Source organism: Mandrillus leucophaeus, unplaced genomic scaffold, assembly GCF_000951045.1.
Source record: "Mandrillus leucophaeus isolate KB7577 unplaced genomic scaffold, Mleu.le_1.0 Scaffold1265, whole genome shotgun sequence".
NCBI classification, from domain to species: domain Eukaryota; kingdom Metazoa; phylum Chordata; class Mammalia; order Primates; family Cercopithecidae; genus Mandrillus; species Mandrillus leucophaeus.
Window position 1 is genome coordinate 191,304 of NW_012101043.1, and position 23,663 is coordinate 214,966.

General features: G+C 37.2%; 2 protein-coding genes across 2 annotated transcripts; both read right to left on the minus strand.

The window, feature by feature from the left end:
- Nucleotides 1-3,300: 3,300 nt before the first annotated feature.
- Nucleotides 3,301-4,278, minus strand: LOC105533586 (olfactory receptor 6Y1). Its single transcript, XM_011972056.1, has one exon. The coding sequence runs from the start codon at nt 4,276-4,278 to the stop codon at nt 3,301-3,303; it is 978 nt and encodes a 325-aa protein (XP_011827446.1).
- Nucleotides 4,279-18,092: 13,814 nt separating this feature from the next.
- On the minus strand, nt 18,093-19,133 carry LOC105533595 (olfactory receptor 6P1). The gene has a single exon (XM_011972066.1). The coding sequence runs from the start codon at nt 19,131-19,133 to the stop codon at nt 18,093-18,095; it is 1,041 nt and encodes a 346-aa protein (XP_011827456.1).
- Nucleotides 19,134-23,663: the final 4,530 nt, after the last annotated feature.

Sequence of the window (23,663 nt, forward strand, 5' to 3'; positions counted from 1 at the left end):
AGGTGGGAATTGAACAACGAGATCACTTGGACACAGGATGGGGAACATCACACAACGGGGCCTGTTGTGGGTTTGGGGGAGGGGGAGGGATAGCATTAGGAGATATACCTAATGTAAATGAGGAGTTAAGGGGTTCAGCACACCAATATGGCACATATATGCATATGTAACAAACCTGCACGTTGTCCACATGTACCCTAACTTAAAGTATAATAATAGTAATAAAAAAAAAACCAACACAGTATCATTTATAATCAGGTACTACAAATTGCTAAATTTTTATAATTAGTGTAATTTAAATGAAGGAAATATATTCAAGAAAAACAAAAACACCAGGAAATGTTTTCTTTTCCCTCATGTGCTTAATATTTTTGGTGAATAGTAATTATAGAGCTAACACATGTTCACTATAGAACTTTTACAAAATACAGGTAATTATAACACAAGACATAACTCTGGAGAAAATAATTTGGAAGTATCACTTAAAATCTCTCTAGAATTTTTTTACATACACACATACACATTTATCTTTCTATCACTAATTATATCTTTACTAGCATAGTTGTTCATAATACCAATGCCATATAATTTTATATTCTATCTTTTAATTTAACACTAAAATTATTTTGTAACATTGTTTTCTTTCAAAATATGACTTGCAATATCTGTATAGTATTCCATTTCATAGGTATACCATACTTTACTTAAATATTCCAATTATTTGGAAAATGTACATGCTTTTAAAATTAAATATGCTTAATTGAATACATGTGTGCATATAGCTTCATAAATTATAACCCTAATACAAACTCCTATATTTGAAATTATAGAGCCAAGGGAACTATTTCTAAATTTGCTTCCAGAGTTTGAAATAATTTATATAACCATGGACAGCATAATAAAATTTTTTATGTCACTTATGTGATGGGTAATATCTCACATAAATAACCAATTAAAATGTTTGGGTATCTTAATCTTGTTTAAATTTTAATTTTTTAATTTAATTTTAATTTTAAGTTCAGGGGTACATGTGTAGGTTTACTATATGGGTAATCTTGTATTATGGGTGCTTGTTGTACAGATTCTTTTTTCACCTAGATATTAAGCCTATTACCCATTAATTATTTCTCCTGATCCTCTACCTCTTCCCACCCTGCACCCTCTAATGGGCCCCAGTGTCATTGTTCCCTATTGTGTGTCCAAGAGTTATCATCATTTAGCTCCTACCTACAAGCGAGAATATGTGGTATTTGGTTTTCTATTCTTGCATTAGTTTGCTAAAAGTGATGGCCTCCAGCCCCATCTATGTTCCTGGAAAGGACATGATCTAATTGTTTTTTATGGCTGCATAGTATTTCATGGTGTATATGTAGCACATTTTCTTTATCCAGTCTATCATTGATGGGCATTCTGGTTGGTTCCATGTCTTTGCTATTGTAAATAGTGCTGCAATAAACATATGTGTGTATGTGTCTTTATAGTAGAATGATTTATATTCCTTTGAGTATATATTCAGTGATGGGATCGCTGGGTCAAATGGTATTTCTGTTTTTAGGTCTTTGAGGAATCACTACACTGTCTTTTACATAGATTGAACTGATATACACTCCCACCAACAGTGAATAAGTGTTCCTTTTTCTCCACAACCTCACCAGCATCTGTTATTTTTTGACATTTTAGTAATAGCTATTCAGACTGGTGTTAGATGGTAACACAATGAGATATCACTTCATACCAGTTAGAACTGCTATTATTAAAACCATTCATTGTGATTTTTATTTTCATTTCTCTAATGATCACTGAGCCTTTTTAAAATATGATTGTTGTCCACATGTATGTTTTCTTTTGAAAAGTGTCTGTTCACATCCTTGCCTACTTTTAAATGGAGTTGTTCGTTTTTATCTTGTAAATATGTTTAAGTTCCTTATGGATGCTGAATTTAGACCTTTGTCAGGTAAATGTATCGTTGGCCAAAAAATTTTTCCATTCCGTAGGTTGTTTGTTTACTCTGTTGATAATTTCTTTTGTTGTGCAGAAGCTTGTTAGTTTAATCATATCATTTTTGTCAATTTTTGTGTTTTAATATCTTTTAAAAAATTACTGAGGTTTATTCGCTCCAGTATTAGTTTCCTAGGGCTGCCATTACAAAGTACCAAGTACGGTCTCAGTATTTTTGATGTTAGGAATCAGAAATCAAGTACTTGAGAGGGCCATACTCTCTCTCTCTCTCTCTTTCAGCTTTAGGATAACATCCTTTCTTGCTACTTCTAGCTTTTGGTGTCTGCCAGCAATACTTCTTCCTTAGCTTATAGATGCATTGCTGTAGCAACATGGTTGCTTTCTGCCCTTTGTGTGTGCACATTGTCTTTCATCTGTGTGTGTCTGTGTCCAAACTTCCTTTTTATAATGACACCAGTCATATTGTAAATAAGGTCACATTCTGAGAGACTGGGGTTAGGACAACATATTTTTTGGAGGGAGGGAGGAGTGGGACATAATTTTGCCCATAACAACTACCTATTTTTTAAAATTAGGTTTATATACCTGGTTTTCCACTGAGAGTTTAATTTTTATAAGCTTATTTTAAAGTGTTTTTTAATATCTAAGGTTGGTATATGTTATAACATTAATAACAAAAATTAGTAATAGTTTTCACTTTGTTATTTGGTATAAACTTAGTCTTTTGTTTTTAAAAGCCTTAACAAATTAGTTATTTATGTTATTTGGAGGGAAGTGGATGGAGTCTCACTATGTTGACCAGGCTGGGCCCAAGTTCCTGGACTCAAGCGATCCTCCTGCCTCAGTCTCTTGAGTAGCTGGGACTACAGGTATGTGCCACTGTGCCTAACAGGCATTAATTTATGTTGATCTTTTTCTTTTACTTCTACAATATAGAGTGTAAAAAAAACCTTTTTCTAACCACCTGAGAGATGAACGGTGGTTTTATTCTTTATATTTAATTGTTTGTCCTTTCTGGCATTTATTTTGATAAGTTGTGTGGAAAAAGTATTTATCTTCCTCTTTTCCTCCCTCCTACCACTTGCTCTCTCTCTCTCTCTTTCTTCCTGATTTCAAATAGATTTTCTACCATTTTAAAACTTGTCTCTCAGCCTGATAACAGAGGTTACTTCTTGAGAACATGTTTCTCTAGTCATGATTGTGTGTACACACACACACACACACACACAGGAGAGCAGTGTTACAGTACTGGAGACTGGGGGATAACCACAAACAAGACTGAGGGGAAAAGTGTGTCGTGATCATCTCTCAGTTTAAGCCTGAAAGGAATCTAAACATTTTTTAACTACTGAAAACCCCATTTCCCTGGGGCCCACTTCCTCTGCAATGTATGGTCTTTCTGAGGGCTGCCTTTACGTCACGATTCCTCAGACAGTAAATGATGGGGTTGAGGAGTGGAACAATGACAGTGTAGAGAACAGATACCACTTTGTTGGAATTGTAGGCATACATGAGTTTGGGACGGGCATAGGTGAAAAGGGTTGTGGAATAGAAGAGAATTACAACGGTCAGATGGGAGGCACAGGTGGAGAATGCCTTTTGGCGGCCCTGAGCAGAAGGGATCCTGAGGATGGTGGCAAGGATAGCAGCATAGGATGCCACCACAACACAAAGAGGAAGAGCAATGACCATGAGGGCCAAGAAGAAGTCCACCAGCTCAGCCTGTGAGGAGTCCTCACAGGAGACGTTAAGGAGTGGAGAGATATCACAAAAGTAGTGATTGATCTGAGGCGTGCCACAGTAGTGAAGTTGTGCTATAAAAACCATCTTAATCATGGCAGTCATGAGTCCACAGAACCAGCATCCTCCAGCCAGTGTGCCACAGAGCTGGTTGATCATGATGACTGGGTAGCGTAGTGGATTACAAATGGCTACATAGCGGTCAAAGGCCATGACAGCAAGAAGGATGTACTCAGTGCAGACAAAGGTCACAAAAAAGTAAAGTTGAGTCATGCAACCATTGAAGGAAATACTCTTGTCGTGACTGAGGAAGTCAACAAGCATCTTGGGGCTGATGACTGTGACATACCACATCTCCAGGAAGGAGAGGTGGCTCAGGAAGAAGTACATGGGCTTATGTAGCTGCCCATCACTGTGGATAGCTAAGATGATAAGAAGATTCTCTAGCAGTGTCAGCAAGTAGGTTGCCAGGAAAACGGAGAAAAGAAGAAGCTGGAAGGCTGGTCGTGTTGGAAACCCCAGAAGAATGAAATGTGCTGTCACTGTACGATTATCTACTTCCAGAATTATGGTGGTCATGACTGGCTGTGGGCACAGACAAAGTCAGTTCCTTCCATGACACAAGCACTAGTCTATGGTTATTTGTAATGATAGAGCCCACCACTAGCAAATTTATCACAATAGGAGGTCTCTGCTTTTTTATCTGACTGCCTCTTGAATTATGGTGAGAACCAAAGCTTTTGAGAAAAGGGAGCTTATATTTTAACTTGTTTTCAAATTTTCTCAAGAGCAGTAACTTGTCCAAGGTCACACGAAATAGAGGTTATAACTTTCTAAATCCTAGTTCTGTGCTTTGCCAATATATCACTTTTGGGCACACAAAACAATTGGTCTTAAGACCACCCTTTCGATACAGGCAAAACATCCCCATCTACTGAATATGGCGAGGAGGAAGAAGGCCCAATTACCCATTCTCTAGGGGCAATTTGTGTGACTCTGGAGTGGTTGCATGACCCCACTTACCTGTAAAATGCAGAGAATTTTCCTGCTTTTGTCTAACAAGGTGCTTAAGCTTGAATGAAGCAATAGCTGAGCCCACCCACAGGACTAACAGCAAAATCAGGTTTGATGCAATTATTCACCAGCTTTTCAGAGAGCAAACCTGATTGGATAACTTGAAGGGTAATATTTTCTTCAATACAATCCATTGTATAAAATGCTTGCTTAGGAGTTTGACAAAAGTGCATTCAAATCCAACTTTTGTCTTCATATATCTAAGTGAGAATACCACATAATCTTTTAGAATACTAGTTACTTTATTTATAAAATGGGGATAATACAATGGGGTTCACATTTTGTGAACATCAAATGGGATTTAGAGTTTAAATTCAGTTCCTGTGATATTTGCTGTTACCTTTCCAGGCTACTCCACTTACCCCCACATACATAGCTCCTCCTCCTTTTTAAGCAACACACACTCTACCCCACACACAGAGCTTCCCCCACCCCAACTTCGACTCCTGCCGAAAACAGCAAAAAACTGGTGCAAACAGCAGCCATTGTTAATGAGAAAAGGGAGAGGACTGTGGGACTTTTCCAAGGGTGCTAAATTAGAAAACCATAATCTGTTGGGAGTAATATCAGAGAAAACGAGCAAATTAGTGACTCTTCTGCATTTCTGTTCATTAGTTTCGCAAAATGTGTTACCTCTTTTTGTGTTAGGCTGAGAGTCATTCCCAAACCTATTGATACTAAACACCTTCCCATTTCAGGTCTCGCTCTGTGTCCTATTGCTTCCATTCTCTTTTCTACTCTTCTCCAGAGCCACTTTCACTCTTGTTCCCCATTTCTCAACAGCTCAATTTTATGGTATAAATGTGTAGGACAACTAGGAAAGGGTTTTTTTTTTTTTAATTCTTAAGGAATGACCATGAGGTGAAAGAGCCAGAAAACTACTGCCCACACTATCCATTTCCTCTTCCCACTTAGATTTCAGCTTTAGAATCCTGAAAGAAAGGCAGAATAGAAAGCACGATTATTCCTTGTTACAGAGGAAAATGGACACAGATAATCCAGAAAAGGCAAATAATATATTACAGTGTAAATGCAAATAATTTTCTTTTCTGTTGGAATACAGTTCCTGAGAAACACACTCACAAACACAAACACACGCACAGTCAACACAAAACCTGTCCTTGCTCACCACAGCGTGGTATTCACTAGGCAGTGTGGGAGTGGGACGTACAAGCAAGTCCCATTATGAACCTCCTAATCTTTTTCTTCATCCTGATTTAAAAAAAAAATCTTTGCGTCCAAAAATTCAAACCAACTTAAAATCTATTCGTGAAGAGTGTAGGCCAGACTCCACCTTGCTCTCTGTTACTACATCACCATCCTTTTCAACGAATTGATGAAATGAACATGTTTCTAGCTATTGAGGGTAGTATTACTATTTGGGAGGCACTTTCTTGGTTCATAGTAATAGGATATAAGTCTCCAGAGTTATGTCCTTGGGCTTAATCTTTGTGTCTATTTTTTTTAATATTCTAGAAAACCATAGGCAAGACATTATACCCTAATGTCATCTTTTCTCGGGACCACCCACAGTGTCCTGCAGAAGATGCCTAGCCTAAAAAGCGTAGTTAGAATAATTCTACTAAAAAATGCAATATATTCTCCATTCCTTTGCAATAGATATTGTCATTCTTAGGGTAGTTGCTTCAGATGTGAAGCTGGAAATAAAAACAACTAATTTAATTTTAAGAATAAGAATAAGTAAATAAAGTGGGAGATAGTTTCACAGAACTATGCATTTATTCATTCTTCCTCTAATTCCAGCAGAGTCCAGATGAAGCTCCACAAAGTAAAAATACAAAGAAATAAAAAGGAAAGGGAGTATACAGTATTATATAAAGAACATCTGATTAAGCAGCTTTATCATTTGAGCATGGAATTTAGCTTTGAGGTCTCTAGCAGTCAAGTAGAAGAGGAAAACAATTCAAAGTACAATATGCTCTCATTCAAGTTTCAAAATTATTCACACATATGTATATACAGAATTATGTTTTGATAAATGTGAAAGTTAATGTATAAAGAGGTAGAGTGCTTTATCAAAAGGCACATACATTGTAGATATAATAAGGGTCTAGATTTCCTAATTCCTAAAACTAGCCATAAATTTCTAGGGCTAGATTGTCTGAGTCACATCCTAGTGCCTTCTAAGATTGTTGAGACAGCCCATTGGGCAGGCTTGTGAGGAAGAGAGCAAGGCTCGCAGAGTTAACAGCCTTCCCTCCAGTGGAAGTTTTATAGCAACTGGATTCTGAGGAGGCTCTGCTGAATATATGGAAGCATCTTTACTCCCAGATGGTAACTCACATTTGTGTATGTGAAAGCACATGTACATCATTCTATCTGATCTTCACCATCGTGGAGTTAGCACCAATGTCACAGTGCTGACTTGACGCGAAGATATTAAATGTCTAGCTGAACGGTACACAGCTAAGTTGCTTAACGGCAGAATTGGAATTAAACAGCAAATTTATTTTTTTATAATCCACTGATTTTTGTGTATGAGTATGTAGAGGATGATCTATGAATTGGGTGAGGCCTTTTTTTTTCTTCTGAGAATTAAATTGTACCTTTAAAAAGAGTTTTAATGGCACTCTATGAAAGGAATGAAAATTTAAGGAGAATCAAAGGGCCAGGCTGAGAACCAAGAGCCAGTTTGAAGGTTTCCAGTACTCTGGATCTCTACCATATTACCTAGCAGCAGGTTAAACCATCTCACTTTTTCTTGTAGCCAACTGTCAGTTATGCATTGTGGACTTGTCTGATGAAATAATAGCATTTTAAAATCAGTGGTATTTTAATTCAAACTTCTTTTTTTCCTCAGATAAGGAAATCCCAAAGTGATTTAAGTGATTTTTCTCTAAGTTTAAACAACTATATAGTGGCACAGTAGCAATTTATTAATGATTACATTTCAGTCCCTGGCAAGCGTTAATCCCCAATTGTCTTATACAATTCATTCAATTTAATTCCTTCTATGGCTCACTGTTATCTTACACACTTCATTCAAATTAATTCCTTATCTGACCCAATTATTATTAGCTCAAGAAGGACAAATCACCTTAAGTTTTAGCCTGATTTGTATAGAATCATAAAAGTTAATGTGAGTCTTACAACAATGATTTTCTCAAAAATATATTTTTTAGCTTTCACAATTGCTTGTCCATTGTATTGATCATGTACACACACACACACACACACACACACACACACACATTGCTAAGCAAGTAGAATGAGATCCTTCAGCTCTAGAAACACAAGATTGTAGGACTGCAAAGAACCTGAGAGGCAACATGATTTAGCTCCCTACCACATTTGTGAATCACCAATGTATAGATGCAAGTATTCACCCAGACTTTGCCTGACTTTTTCCAGGAATGGAAATCCAGTATCTATAAAACTAGCCATACTTTAAATAAGAGAAACTTTTGATTTGGGAGGTGGAAGGCTTTCTCTTCTGAACCCCAATGCACCCACATTCATGGGTCCTGGTTCTGTTTCTGAAAGTAAGTCTCGCCACCTTCTCAAAGGATAGACTTCACTGTTTGAAAATAGCCATAAGGTCCTTTAAACCTCCAATTCCCCCCCCCCATCAGCACCCCCATTACCCCTGTCTCATCAGGTCTCTCCTTTTTTAGATTAAGCCACTCAATTTCCATATATATGTATGGAGAATATATATACACACACACACACACACACACACACACACACACACATCCGGGTTATCAGTTCCCTAAAGATTGTGATCATCCTCTTTGGATGATTCCAGCTTAACTGGGACATTTAATGGGGACAAATATCATCAGGCTATGGAAAATACAATTGGTATTTAAGGCTTAGTTTCACTCTGGAATCAGAGAATAAGAGTATCTTCTTTTTCCCCTTGAGCCTTCCACCAGAAAGTAACAAGAGGCTCTCTTTCTGATTTCCCAGGGAGGGTGGATATGACCTTTCCCATAGCTAGTGGGCAATGAGCCCAGGATAATAATGGGTCTAGGAAATGACCTGCTCTGTTGTTTGTGGGAAAATGAGGTATAGGGAAGAAAATGTATACCGTCAAATTGCTCCTGGTAATGGAGGCATTTTAAAAATTGCCATACAAGCTCTGTAGGGATTGGTTTGGCCAAACTGAGGGTCTCAGAAGTCTTCAAAAATGGAACATAGGTAGTGAAAGAAATAACAGAGCAATCACTTGTGCTCAATCTGATCTTCTACTAATTCCTGCAGGGAAGTGAGAAAAAAAATTATAGATTAGCCAGAGGTGGACATATCAGTCTTGGACCCTCAATAGTAAGGCATTTGCTAAAATGTAGGAACACATTCTTGCTCCTTCAAATCGGTTTTAAAGGGATACAATTCTAATCCAGCTCCCTTTTCCTAGGCCCTTTCAGGAACAAATGTGCTTCAGGGTGATATGTGTAACAGCTCCTAGGTTTGTGGTAGGACAGAATGCCTTGCTGCTTTGTAGTGAGCCCCTCTCCACCTCTCTGTTTCTACTGTGAGTTGGCTTTGAAGACTTTAGCAGAAAAATATCTATTTCATATCCCTGATCCTCTATACTTTATAACTTTCCAAAACCATGACTTGTATTTTGAAATAATTTAATTTCCATCTAGGTCCTTTGGGAAAAGTGGCTTAATTTCTATGGGTCTCATTTGGGTATGATTAATCTTTGCAGTTTATTTCAGGATTTCAAGTTGAAAACAAATGTGGTCACATAATGTGATGCATCTTTTTGACTAACCAGGACAACAGAAAGGGAATTTTTCTTGCTCTACGGCACTATCACTAGAAATTCTAGTGTTCTATAGCACTGTAGGATGACTGTAGTTAACAATAAAATAAAACATAGTTTCAAATCGCTAGAAGGAGGATATTGAAAGTTCCCAGCACTTAGAAATTGTCAGTGTTTGAGATGATGAATACGCAAATTATTCTGATTTGATCATGGTTCATTACATGGATCAAAACATCACTATATACCTCACAAATATATACAATGATATATATATATATATACACATATTAATTAAAAATAAAAGAAAAAATGTAGCAGGAGTAATATTATAAGCCATCCGACTCTCCAGACATCACTGTCTGTCAGTCCCTGCTCTTATTTAACATAAAAGCACACATGCCTGCTCACATACCTATGTTCTATCCACCCCTTCTCGCATGCACATGTTCATTCATCTACACCGGTCCATTAATTCCATCCTCTATGCCACTTTCCCTTTTTGTGTCCCTTATATCAGAGTAGATTTGGAATCTGTGCTTTGAAAGGCAGAGTCGTGCAGATGCATTAAGTTGAGGCATCTTCAGAACGGACCTTTGGGAAATTTTCATACTCAGGCCTATTTCACCAAGAGTAAGTTATCACAGTGGAGTCTTAAAATGACATGAGAATCCATATTACACTATATTTCTTAATCCTTAACATATTTCATATGGCTAGATATATACAGATGCTGAAAAAAATCTTTGCGAAACTGGAATTAATCTATGTATATACTAAATTCCTCTCCATCTATAACTTGTGTCACTACCCATTATAGGCTTAAAGATGACAAACTATCTTTAAAAATCAATAAAATAAAATTTTGGATGAATCAGTAATTTATATACAATTTATCTTCAATTATTCCCTACTTTCCTTCATAAAAATAAATAATTAAAAGATGGCTAAATTCCCTTTTGGAAATATCTGAGAGTCTTTTTTCAACTCACCATTTTCTCAGGAATGTAACCATTTTCCTACCTAGTTTTATCAAGGATGGCCAGCTTGCGCTGAGAAAAGAGAAGAAATCATGTAGACCAAGAGAAGGAGAACAACGTACATAAGCCTAGAGAGTTTCTGGGCAAGTCTGGTTATGTCTCTGCTTGAAGAACGCACAGAATGGAGCTATTTGTGTTTCTGCCTGCTTTCAAGCTACTGGAGGAGACAAACCAACTCCCTTCTACCCACAAGAGACCTCCCAAGAGACACAGCCTTCAGGAATACATTTGGCCTTTCCAGGGCTCAAGGGGATCCTGGGAGGATATTAAGGAAGAGCTAGCAAGCTAAGTGAAGTCTCCAGGCACAAAAGAGACCTTAGACTGGCTGGAAGTACACTGCCTGTCCTCCCCAATGAGACGGGAAGAGGAACGTGGCGAGGGGAAATGCGTGTGCATGTGTGTGTGTGCGCGTCCTCTTTCTGAGGAACAATCTCACAAATAATGTCTTCCAGAAAAAGACAGTGTAATTCAGAAAATAAGAATGGTAAGTACCCTTCCTTATTTGGGGACCCAAGTGTATGAGCACATGCACATTTGCAAACTCCAAACACATTCAGGTATTGTGCTTATAAGTATACACAGAAGTAACTGTAATGCATCAGTAACTCAATAGATGTGAACAATGAATATACTACATTCAGATGATATATGTATTTTTAAAAAAGAGTAAGAACATGCTATGTATTTACTCTTATTATCTACAACCAGTACACATTCAGAAGCATACAGATGCTCAGAGAATGTAGATGACAATAAGATTATATGGAAAACAAACTGGCATGGACATTGGACAGTTATCTCTTTATTTATATATGTTGTTTCCTGGGTTTGGATACTTGCACATCCAGGATAATTAGCTTTAGAACCACAGACCTAGGACTATCGTAGCACGTGAACAGGCTCTGTTGGGTTTTGATATGCACTACTATGAAGGATGTTGACCATTGTAGGGAATTGTGCTTTTCTGGAGTTGGGAAAGATGAAAACTAGCCAAAAAAGAATAACATCTCCCAATAAAAAATTAAGCTCTTTATTTTAAAATAACAGAATTCCCCTAAGGAAAATAGTAAAACCCTTCAGATTCCAAAGGGACTAGTTCATATTTTTAGGAGTAACCACTCTTTACTCCTCACCATTTTTCAATTTGATAAAAAATTTTAAAAAGAAATTTTTTCCCATAGAAAACGGGGATAACACTTCATTTATTTCCAGGCAGTCTCTTAGCTCATTACTGGTTCTTTGGTGACATTCTGTGTTACCATTCTATAGGAATCTGACCATTCATTCAATAAATATGTATTGAGAACCTTCTAAGTGTCAGGAGCCATTCTGGTCACATGTCACTACTCTTTTCAAATAGTTTTACTGTAATAGTTTTATTCGGCCCTTAGGAATTTGACGACAGACTTCAAGAACAAGAACCTCTTCTGATAACAGAGGAGGTTCAAACTGAGTGGTATTAAACCTCTGTTTCCTATTTACTATTATCTAAAGTTCAGTAAATAAGAAGTATAGGTTTAATACCACTCAGTTTTAATTCCATTCTCTTGAAATAGAGAAGGAAAACATGATACAGATAATTAAAAATTGCTGCGAAACGGAAAAGAAAGAGGACATGGCTTTCAAGTCAGCAAAACATGGATTTGTATTGCTCTTTGTCAGCTTTGGGATGCAAGTAAGTTCTCAAACCTTTGGAAGTATTACGTTCTTCATCTTAAAAGGTGATACATCAAACCAAAGGTTAGTCTTGAGTAGCAGCTCCGAGTAAAGACTCTGCAGTTAGAGTGCCATGGTTCAAATCCTGGCTCAGCCATGTCTTATTACATAACCTTGGGCAAATTATTCTATCTCTCGGGTTTTTTTTAATTGGAAAAATAAAACAATAAGAGTACTTATCTCTTAGAATTATTGTGATGATGGTATGGGTTATATATGTAAGCTGTTTAGAATAACACTTGCCATACAAATATATGCTTTTATGTGTGAGTATTTGTATTATGTCAAGCAAATAGAAGGTGTTCAGAAAAGTTAATTTAATTTCCAATTTCCTTTATAATTTATTTGCACATGAACATAAGAATTTTTGCCATTTTTGAAATTTTTAATATATTTGAAAGAAACAATGAAGCTGTTTCTGACTAAGTGACTCATGAGTTAACTGGCTTCTTCATCAAGAGACTGTTCCATTTTTCCAGTTTTCATGTTAAAGTAGAGGCAGAGCCCACTGTATGCTACTTCTTAAATAACTTCTGTTTATTTAATTTGTAAAATTTGGTGAAACATAGAGTGATTGAGACTCTTAAAATTATTTTAAAATTACTAGACTAGGGATTCTCAAGAAAAGAGACTTCTCCCAAGTCATTGCTTTTCATTACAATGTCTGGTACATAGTAGGCACCTAAAATATCTGCTCAATGAGGAAATGAGTTGAATCCCATTTTATTTAAATAAATAAAAATGTGTAACTTCAGTGGAGAGGAAAATAAGGAATTGCAGAAGTTCCTGGCTCATTAAGTACTATTGTGGGGAGATTTGTAGAAAAAAATATGATTACTGTCTTAGATAGTTAAAAAAAATCTTCCTAACTAGTATCGTGAACTGAGTAACAAATACAAACAAAACCTGGTCTTTTCTTGGTTTATAATCATTTCTCAATACAAAAATATGTAGTTAGAACTATGAGTGCTTAAAATGGAAAAAAAATCTAAGTTTGTCATTATTTTCTGTCAAAAAATAAATAGTTTTAAGAGTTAATATTAAAAAACAATAGACTAGATCTTCGAGTTGAGTGACAAAAAGCACATGCTTATATATTGTGAGAAGTTTGGCTCTGAGAAAATATTCACAATGATTATGCATTTATCTTTGGTGAGAAGAAATAGGATAATGTTTAGATGAATGAGTTAAAGTTTACTACGGACCTATTTTTCTTTTGCGTTAGTATTTTATAATTCTTTCTGAACATTGTAAAGTTTCTATATCCTCTCTAAAGTCACAAAAATTTTGAAACAGATGATCATGTTTTGTACCTTCTATAAAGTGTCTTGTAAATAAAGATCATAACATTTTTATTTTCTTTTTAAATTCAAGCCCAATTTAGTCAATTGGATGAATAGTGTTGCTATTTTAAAAAAGATTAATTTCATTCAAAAAATCCTGATACCCCATGTGCTTTTTTCACATTGCATGCCTCTGTCAAAACATCTCATGTGCCCCGTAAATATATACAACTGCTACGCACTCTAACTTTTTAAAAAACAAATTAGATGGCCAATAAAATAATAAAAAAATAAAATCATGATAAACTTCACTGCATGCTACTTTACTGCTCCCTCTCTGTTACCTTTATCTGGTGAAAAGCTGACTGCACTGAGTACAAATTAAGAACCTTAAGAAATAACAAAACAAAATCAAGTAAAATAAAACAAAGCAAAGTGCATCAAAATAAAATAAAACAGCCTCAGTAATAGTTACTGGAATTGCAGATATCATGTCAGGAAAAAAAAAAAAAACCTACTTTTTCCCTGGCTAGTCTTTTTAATTGCAATATTAAAGAGACAGTAACTATAACACCTGATAGAAATGGTTCATTGTTGTTGCACAGAATAAGAAAAGACAACACTTCAAAATGACTATTTGTTTTTATTTTCACTCATCTTATGGGCACTCACTTATCGAGCTTTTTCACCTTTCCAATTTCTTCAAATGTCGAACAACCACAGAATGTTCGACGTTGAGTTCTTTGGCAACTTCTCATGTAGTTGTAAAAGACTCAGCTTCAAAGATTGCTCTCAATTTATTGTTGTCAACTTCTGATGGCCAGCCACTATGCTCCTCATCTTCAAGGCTCTCATCTCCTTTGCAAAACTTCTTGAACAACTGCTGCACTGTACATTTTTTAGCAGTTCCTGGGCCAAATGCACTGTGACTTGCAAAGAAAAGTGGATTTTATGTAACAACTGGTGATGACCAGCTCAGTGGTGGGATGGAGAAGCTCCAAAGCACTTCTCAAAGCCAAACTTGCACCACAAAAAGGTCATGGTCACTGATTGGTGGTCTGCTGCCGATCTGATCCACCACAGATTTCTGAATCCCAGCAAAACCATTACATCTGAGAAGTATGATCAGCAAACCAATGAGAGGCAACAAAAACTGCAACACCGTTAGCCGGCACTGGTCAACGGAAAGGGCCCAGTTCTCCAGAACATGCAACTGCATGACACACAACCAGTGCTTCAAAAGTTGAATGAATTGGGCTATGAAACTTTGGCTTATCCACCACATTCACCTGACCTGTCACCAAACAACTATCACTTCTTCAAGCATCTTGACAACTTTTTGCAGGAAAAACACTTCTACAACCAGCATCATGCACAAAATGCTTTCCAAGAGTTCATCAAACCCCGAAGTACGGAATCTTACACTCCAGGAATAAACAAACTTATTTCTCATTGGCAACAATGTGTTGATTGTAATGATTCCTATTTTGGTTAATAAAGATGTGCTTGAGCCTGGTTATAACGGTTTAAAATTCACAGTCCAGAACCACAATTCCTTTTACGCCAACCTAGTTCAATTTTTCAGCCATACGACTAAACACCCATGATTTTTATACATTTCTGCATCTCTAGCCTTAGTGTGTTGAACTTTCTTCCCATATTTATTACCTTCTAGATGGCTTTTGGAATTCCAGGCATCAAATCCAGGTTCAGAAAAGGGAAAGGGGCAGTGCTAGCACCAGCACCAGCCATCTCTTTCTCTCTAGAAGATAACCTCTCCAGTAGAATTCCATTTCTGTTTTATTGGGAAAATATTAGATAAATAGCCAGTCTTAGTTTCAAGAGAAGCTGAGATATCAACTGTATGGCAGAAATGTAGGTTTATTGCCTGGGTCAGGCATGTTTTCAGCTTCAAAAATTTAGGTTATCATAGCAATGAAAAATGAGATCACTTTTGGCCAGGCAACTAAAAAACAGCCACTTATTTTCTTAATCGAAACTGAGTTGCAAATAAGAACCATTTGCAAAGCATGTTTTATATTAAAAGCACCATTGTTGGAGTAAAATAGAATATTTGAAGAAATCTATGAAGTAAGTGGTTAAACCCATCAACACCATGGGAATCTCTCACAGTAGAGGAAGAACAAATCAAAAGCACTGTGATCTCCCAATGGGAAAAAATATGACTATGACATGACGAGAGTCATAGAAATAGCAAGTTTTAATCATTTTTTAAAGGAGGAACTTCACTGACTCAATCTGATGACATCTTGGCACAATACTAGATTGTACAATTGGGAAGGCTAAACTTTCTGATCAACTTGTTACCTACTCCACATTGCTACAAAGTTGCTTGGAGTTTCCTTTCTGTATGTGCCTTAGAGAAAGCCAATTCTCCAATCTCAGTCTGAGTAAGAGTGGTTTAATACGTGGTTAATGGAACAGGCATATCCTTTAGAAGCATATCATGATATTTGTAATGATAAAATGATAATAATGATGGAGCTTGGCATTTATTAAATGCTTACTGTGAATTAACGGTATTACATGCCAGAAGGTCTTCTTAGGTTCCAGCAAACAAACCCACACACTATCAAAGGCCTCACCTGGCATAAAATTAACTCAGGGAAACAGGATAGTAAATCCAACACTCCAGAAGGGCAGTTTTAGGAGTTTCTCTTACGGGAAAGAAGTCCTGAAAGCAGTTGAAGGCATAGGCTCTGTCATTTAAAGTCATAGCTCAGGTAGGAGGACATAAGATTTCATCAAGGGGTGCAGAGTTCACCTTAACTTGGAATCCTCAAGCTCTGTAAGCGCCTATATCACTTGTAACAATTTCATAGGCATCCATAGCTTCTAGAATTCCCTGCCAAAGACATGCCAAGTTACAAAAGTAGCCTGAAGCTATTATTTCCCACTAGATATCCATAACACATTAATCATCCTCCCAGTTCAGGGGTCATTTGCTGATCAGAGATAATTTGTGCCATAAGTAATGTTGTGTAGTAATGTTTATTAGGTTTCTAGGGAAGCAGAACTAGAAATTAATCCAAGATCAAATTTATCCACAAAGAGAAAACAAAGCTAACTCTTTGCCCACATATGCATTATTTATTTAATATTTGCAACAAACCCATATGATGGAAAGGGTATTATTTTTATCATCAAAGAGAAATTATGAGCAGAGATGTAAAGTTTCTTGCCTATGATCACATAACTTGTTATTAGTAAAGCCAGGATCAAATTGAAATTTGCTGGTTCTAGGGTCTGAATTCTGAACTCCATGTCTCTCATAATTCTATGGAAGGAGAGGAGAATGTAATGTAAATTGAGCTATGTTCAGAGATATTTCTAAGGCTATTTAGAAATTTTATGAAAATAAAACAACTTAAACTGTTTTAAGTATCAGCTCTTTTATTGTTATTTTGTTTTTAATACTGGAAAATCTAAAATGATTGTTGATACAGGAGTTTGCATTGATGGACACATATCTTTTTCTCCCTCAAAATCTGTCTCAGAATAGGCAAATGTGCACTGATCAACAATCTGTGTTTATTGGAATTTGTTCAATTGCATATTTATTTTGTGTCACATATCCCACATCTAAATAATCATTGAATTTTGTTCAATATGCAGAAATTTGGGTAAATGAGCCTAGATTCAAGATAAGAAAAACTTCTCTGAGCAATTCAAGTAACTTTCCAACAATCAAAGGAACTTGCTACAATACCTATGATTCAGACTATGAACCTGAGACATCCCAATTGCCATAGAGATATCTGCATCCTATCTATGGCTCTTCAATCTTCTTTCTTATGGAGGCATTTTCTGTTCTTACAGTCCTTTGACTAGGAACACAATTTAAAATATTTCACAATTGGTATGGCCCTGGCACTAATTAGTTAAAACAGGTGCTGGCCATAGTGAAAGAGAAGATCTGTATATAAGCTTTGTAGAACATTTTACCTACTACTTGGTCAATATTTGTTAGGTCAACCAGCTTTATATTCCCCTGAGACTCAAAGAAGGGAGAAGGAGAGGATATTTAGCCATATTGAGTCATGAATATATGGCTAAATATCAGCACTGCATCTCTCTCTGCTTTGACTTTCAATGAATATGAGTTTTGTAGAGGTAAAGGGTATTGATAAGATGATATGAAATTAGGTCTTGGGGTATAACATACTTGTGCAATTTCTTATGAAAGTGGGATTTGAGAATCTGGATCTTTGAAATTGTTACGTGGAAGTCTACCAAATTTTTTTATTGAGCTGTCCACCAGTAAATTCCCTTACTGTCCACGAAATAGGAATCCCAGGAAGTTTTGAAAATTATTCATGGCAGGGTAACATTCCAAACATACTCAGTAACACTCCCCACATATTTTTGGGGGGGAATCTTTATTTTAACAAATTCCCAGGTGATTCTTATGCAGCTAGTCCAATCTTAGTTTGAAAACCCCTGTAAAAAATAAATGATTCATAAACTTTCATTTGTATCAGAAGGTCCCAGACAATATTTAGAGAAAATGTTGGCAAATTATATTTATGTTCCCTTTAAGCCCATTCTGATTCCTTGAGGAGGCCCTATTAAGATTCTGCTATTTTCGCCTCTCCCAAGACCTGTTGTATATGAGTCCGGAACATCCTTAGGATAGTGACATCTGCCCATCACTGCCTTCCTGAAGGCCTCCTTCACCTCCTTGTTCCTCAGGCAGTAGATGGCTGGGTTGAGGGATGGTACAATGACAGTGTAGAGCACAGAGATAATCTTGTTGTGGTTGAAGGTGTACATGGCCCGGGGCCGTGCATAGGTGAAGAGAGTGGAGGAGTAGTAAATAACAACCACTGCCAGATGAGTGGCACAAGTGGAAAAGGCTTTGCGGCATCCCCTGAAAGTAGGGATCCTCAGGATGGCTGCAATGATGGCAGTGTATGATGAAACCACAGCCAACAGAGGGAGTAGAATCATCACCAGGGCCAGAAGGAAGTCTACTAGCTCTGCTTGCTCCTTGTCAGAGCAGGTGAGGTTGAGTAGTGGTGAAATATCACAGAAAAAGTGGTTGATAATGTTGGGTCCACAGTAGGACAATTGGGAAATAAAAAGAAGCTTCATCATGGAGCTGAAGAAGCCACTGCCCCAAGAGGCAGCAGCAAGGCGAGTGGCCAGACTGGAAGGCATGAGACTAGGGTAATGGAGTGGTCCACAGATGGCCAGGTAGCGGTCATAGGCCATAACTGCCAACAGCACACATTCAGTACAGGCTAAGGCAATAAAGAAGTAGAGTTGGGTCATGCAACCTACATAGGAGACTCTACTATCCTGGGTAAGAAAGACTGCCAAGAGCCGAGGAATGGTGACATTGATGTACCAAAGCTCCAGGAAACAAAGATGGCCAAGGAAAAAGTACATGGGGCGATGAAGGCTTGGAGTGAGCCATATTGTGAAGACAATGAGTGCATTCTCCAACAATGTCAGAAGGTAAATTGCAAAGAAAAGGACAAAGAGGAGCAGCTGGAGGGGAGGAGTGGTAGGGAAACCCACCAAGACAAACTCTTCGACATGGCTTCCACTCAAATTTCTCATGGTCTCTGTCCACTTAAGTGCCTAAAATAAATCACAGGAAGAACAAGAGGTTTGAAAGGTAGGTGCAACAAACCGCCAACATACTCTCACAGGTTATAACCACTGAAGATGCTTAGTGGTATATTAATTATTATATCATTTTTCCTCTTCACTTTGCTGTTTTTTCTCTCACCTTATAGGAAAAGTTAACAGACCTGAGTACTCAATTACCTAGCGATCTTAACTACAGTGGGTATTTGATAAATACTTTCTGAGTGATTTCAGAACTGCCTTGGCATTTTGATTCTTGTCCAGGATGTACTCTTCCTTTACATCCCTTAGAAACAACTATAAACTCCTAAGCCCACAGCACCTTTACTCAGTAGTTGTTGAATGAGTGAATAAAAGAAGGTGTGACCTCAAGTTGGAGCCTACAAGCTTATCTCTCAAGGGAAATTGTACTAAGAGGAAGCAATAACTGAGGGAGATTTCTTGAACTATAATGCAAGGCAACATGACAGTATGCAGATTGGTTTGAAAAATATTCATTTCCAAATGGAGAGACAATCCAATACAAAGGAGATTATGAAGCTCTGCTCCAGAGAATAGTTATTTTTCCATTCACTTTACATTTATTTTTGAATACATTTTTAGTGCTAGAATTAGACTGTCTTATTTCCAGGAGGTATAATATGTTAAAAATTGACCTCCTGAAAGTTGTACATGTCTTAATTCCTGGAATCTATACATCATATGGCAATTATTTTGCAAATATGATTAATTAAGGACTTTGAGATGGAGCGCTTATCCTGGATTTTCTAGGTGGGCCTTAAACACAATGAAAAAGGTCTTTACAAGACAGAGACAGAGTGAAACTTGAAACAGATGCACAGAGGAGAAGGCAATGTAAAGATGAAGCAGAGAGAGATTTAAGGATGCTGGCCTTGAAGACTGCAATGATTTGGCCACAAGATGTTTATCTTGAATGAATGCCCACAGCCATCAGAAGCTAAAAGATGCAAGGAAGAATTTCTCAAGAGCCTCAAGAGGGAGTGCGGCTCTGCCTATGCCTTGAATTGAGCCAAGTGATACTGATTTCGCATTTCTGGCCTCAAGAACTGTGAGAAAACAACTCTCTGTTGTTTTAACCCACCACATTTGTGGCCGTTTATTACACCAGCCATGGGAAACTGATGCAACTGGGAAGGCAGGAAAATGAAAGAGGAAGTCATTTCCCCAACCATTCTTCTATGCTTTTCCAGTACTCTATTAACATTGCCAGTGACCTGACATCTCCAGGGAGACCCTGGTAAAATTACAAGTCTGACTTGAGATTGGGTCACATGTCATTAAGCATTTTCATTTTTGGTGTGATTTAGGTACCTGTCTTTAAACATTATTTTCCTCTAAGAAACAAAAAATGATATACTAATTTACATAGTTTTAACTTGACATCAATTTTTTTTTTTTTTTTTTTTTTTTAAAGATGAGTCCTTGCTGTGTTCTTCAGGCTGGACTCCAACTCCTGGGCTCAAGGAATTCTTTCACTTCAGCCTCCTGTGTAGCTAGGACTACAGGTACAACATTTATTGTTTTATCAGACATTTATGTGGCCACAGGGAGTCTAACTTTTTACTGCATTATGAGAATTGAACTTTTAAATGAAACAGATTACTTCTTTATATATTCAATGAAATCTAGTGAAATCTAAATATCAGTCCTATGGTAATGATATCCACTGATACTTGTTTAAACAAGTACACAAATGAGCATATCTTTTTAAAACTGGAAATTTTACATCACTTATTTCACCAAAGTCACAATTCATGGTATTGTAATATATTTATAATTGCAAGTCTTTTATTGATTTCTCTGTATCTACCTACATGTTTTTTGTTTCCTGTACTTTTAAGACTATGAGTGCTTTATAAAAGATTTTCTTTAGCTGTTATATAATTAGCATACATTGCCGGTCGCGGTGGCTCAAGCCTGTAATCCCAGCACTTTGGGAGGCCGAGTCGGGCGGATCACGAGGTCAGGCGATCTAGACCATCCTGGCTAACCCGGTGAAACCCCGTCTCTACTAAAAAATACAAAAAAACTAGCCGGGCGAGTTGGCGGGCGCCTGTAGTCCCAGCTACTCCGGAGGCTGAGGAAGGAGAATGGTGTAAACCCGGGAGGCAGAGCTTGCTGTGAGCTGAGATTCGGCCACTGTACTCCAGCCTGGGTGACAGAGCGAGACTCCGTCTCAGAACAAACAAACAAACAAACAAACAAACAAACAAAATTAGCATTCATTTACCTAAAGCAATACAAATATAAATATATAAAAAATCTAAAACTATATTGAATAAAATGTTTAAATTTACTGGAAAACTATCTCATAATAATGTATGTTATGCTTTTGTCCAATGTTTGTGTGTATTGTAAGACTTATTACCACAATGAGAAAGATTTCAGCATCGATTCTATTCTGAATTTTCATTTTGGAGGTGTAAACACTAAGAAAACTAGTTCACATATAAGTGATATTGAGGTACCATAGCTCCATGAATGAAAGTTTGTTTTGTTATAGAAATAACACTAGATTATTTAAACTTTTTATTAGTTGTGTGCCAGAAAATATTCAGTAACATATCATCAAAATTATTTTCATTCATCTATTAGCTGACAACTTGATTAGCTTCTATTTCAACTGCATTGAATGCAAAAGGTTGTTAACCACTGACCTGCAAAAGAATCTGATACCCAGTTATTAGCCCTTTACTTTCTCGACACTGACTTTGGCATTGACACTAACTTATGCTCTTGGACACTTCCATATGGCAAGATTTTGCTATGCCTTTCCTTGTTAAAAAAAAATGAAAAGAGAAGTGGGAAAGGACACTTTATCTAGCAGATCAATTTTAAGAGCTCTTAAGGGAGTTGAAGATGAGAGAATCAGTCCTTTGGAACTATTCCTGCCTGGACATTGGGAGATTTTTATTTTTATTTTTGTACCCTCAAGTGTCCAAAAAGTCCAGTTTGGAAGCAGTGACTTTAATGCATCAGATACATTTCTGAGTGAGAGTTTAAAGAGAAAGTATGTGTGGTAAGGTTAGGGACAGGGTAGGAAGGAAGCCCAACATGCCTCAGGAGTAGGTAATAACAGAGGATGGGAAAAACTTGAAAATGATGGCTGGAAACTCTCAAGAGACAAGGTAAGGGAATTGAGATGCTAAGGCAGACTGAACAATGACAGAACATCTGAAGAGGGACTTGTCCTCACCCCTCTATTATCAGTGTAACAGAGCAGTAACAAAACATAGTAGGCACTCAATAAATATTACCAGAGTGAGTTTCAGTCTTGATTTGTACAGTCTTGAATTTATATCATTCAGATTCATAATATATCTTAAAAATATAGATAATTGAACTAAAGGAAAACTAGGGTTCTTTTCCAGTTATTGCATTGCATAAAATTGGTTGAAATTCCAACTTACCAGAGTCAGTCCTGAGAGATGTGGGAGAGAAGTTGTTGGAAAATGGAGTGAAGGATGGGAAGCAGTCTTAGAAATTTACTGACTGTTCACAAGTTTGTTGGAAGCCAATCTTGCTCTGTAGCTACTGTGGCTTAGATTGTCTGCTGATTCAAAGTCTGCAAGTTGGTCCCCTTGTGCCCAGAGGTGCCCATACTCCTACCTCTTGTCCACTCCTCAGTAATATTATGTTATCATCTTCATGAGTTTCAAGCTCAGTTGTTGAAAACTGAACCCTTTTTGCTATTTCACCTGGCCTGCTACTGCCAAGAACTTTCTTCTCCAACCAAGGCAACTTCAGCCCCTATTGTCCACCAGAAATGGTCTGTTATTTTATTCTTTTCCAGCTTTCAGTCTGCTCTCCCTTTTTAAAGACACTCTCCTCGATAGACTACTTTTGAATCATAGTACTCAGATCCCTTCTGTAGCTCTGAGTATATCATGGCACTGTGCCCTCTGAACTCTTCTTGTATTTGTTCTTTTTGTTTGTTTGTTTGTTTCTTACTTGCTTTAACTTCTAGGTGTGTCTTCTCCATCATCAGTCTGGGAGCCCTTCCTCCTCTATTAGTGCTGCACAATTTTTATACCAAGGGAGGATTCTACCATCAGGGCAGCAGAGTACAGCTTAGCCTGCAATGTTAGCAGTCACACAGTGATGATCTCTTTAAACATACCCTTCTCATTTGGCAACTTAGATTCCAAGTAATAATTAATGAGGCACACCTTGAAGATTTCTCCCATTGCATTTTCCCTCAGAACCAAGAACAGCTCTTTATGGGTTGGTCTTCTCAGGACTAGATGATATTGATGCTGTTGTACAATTTATCTTTTATTTGCCTTTGAATGCTCCCCTTCAACATTACCCTCCCCTTTACTCCTGTTTTCCATTACTCTTATTTATTCCTGCAGTTACATCAGAGTTCTTCAAAACACCACTCTGTTATTTTACCTCTCGTCTTTTGCATGTGAATAAACATAATGAACAACAGTGTCTCTGTAAGGACTTTGTCCAAAAGGTCCTTCACACTCACAG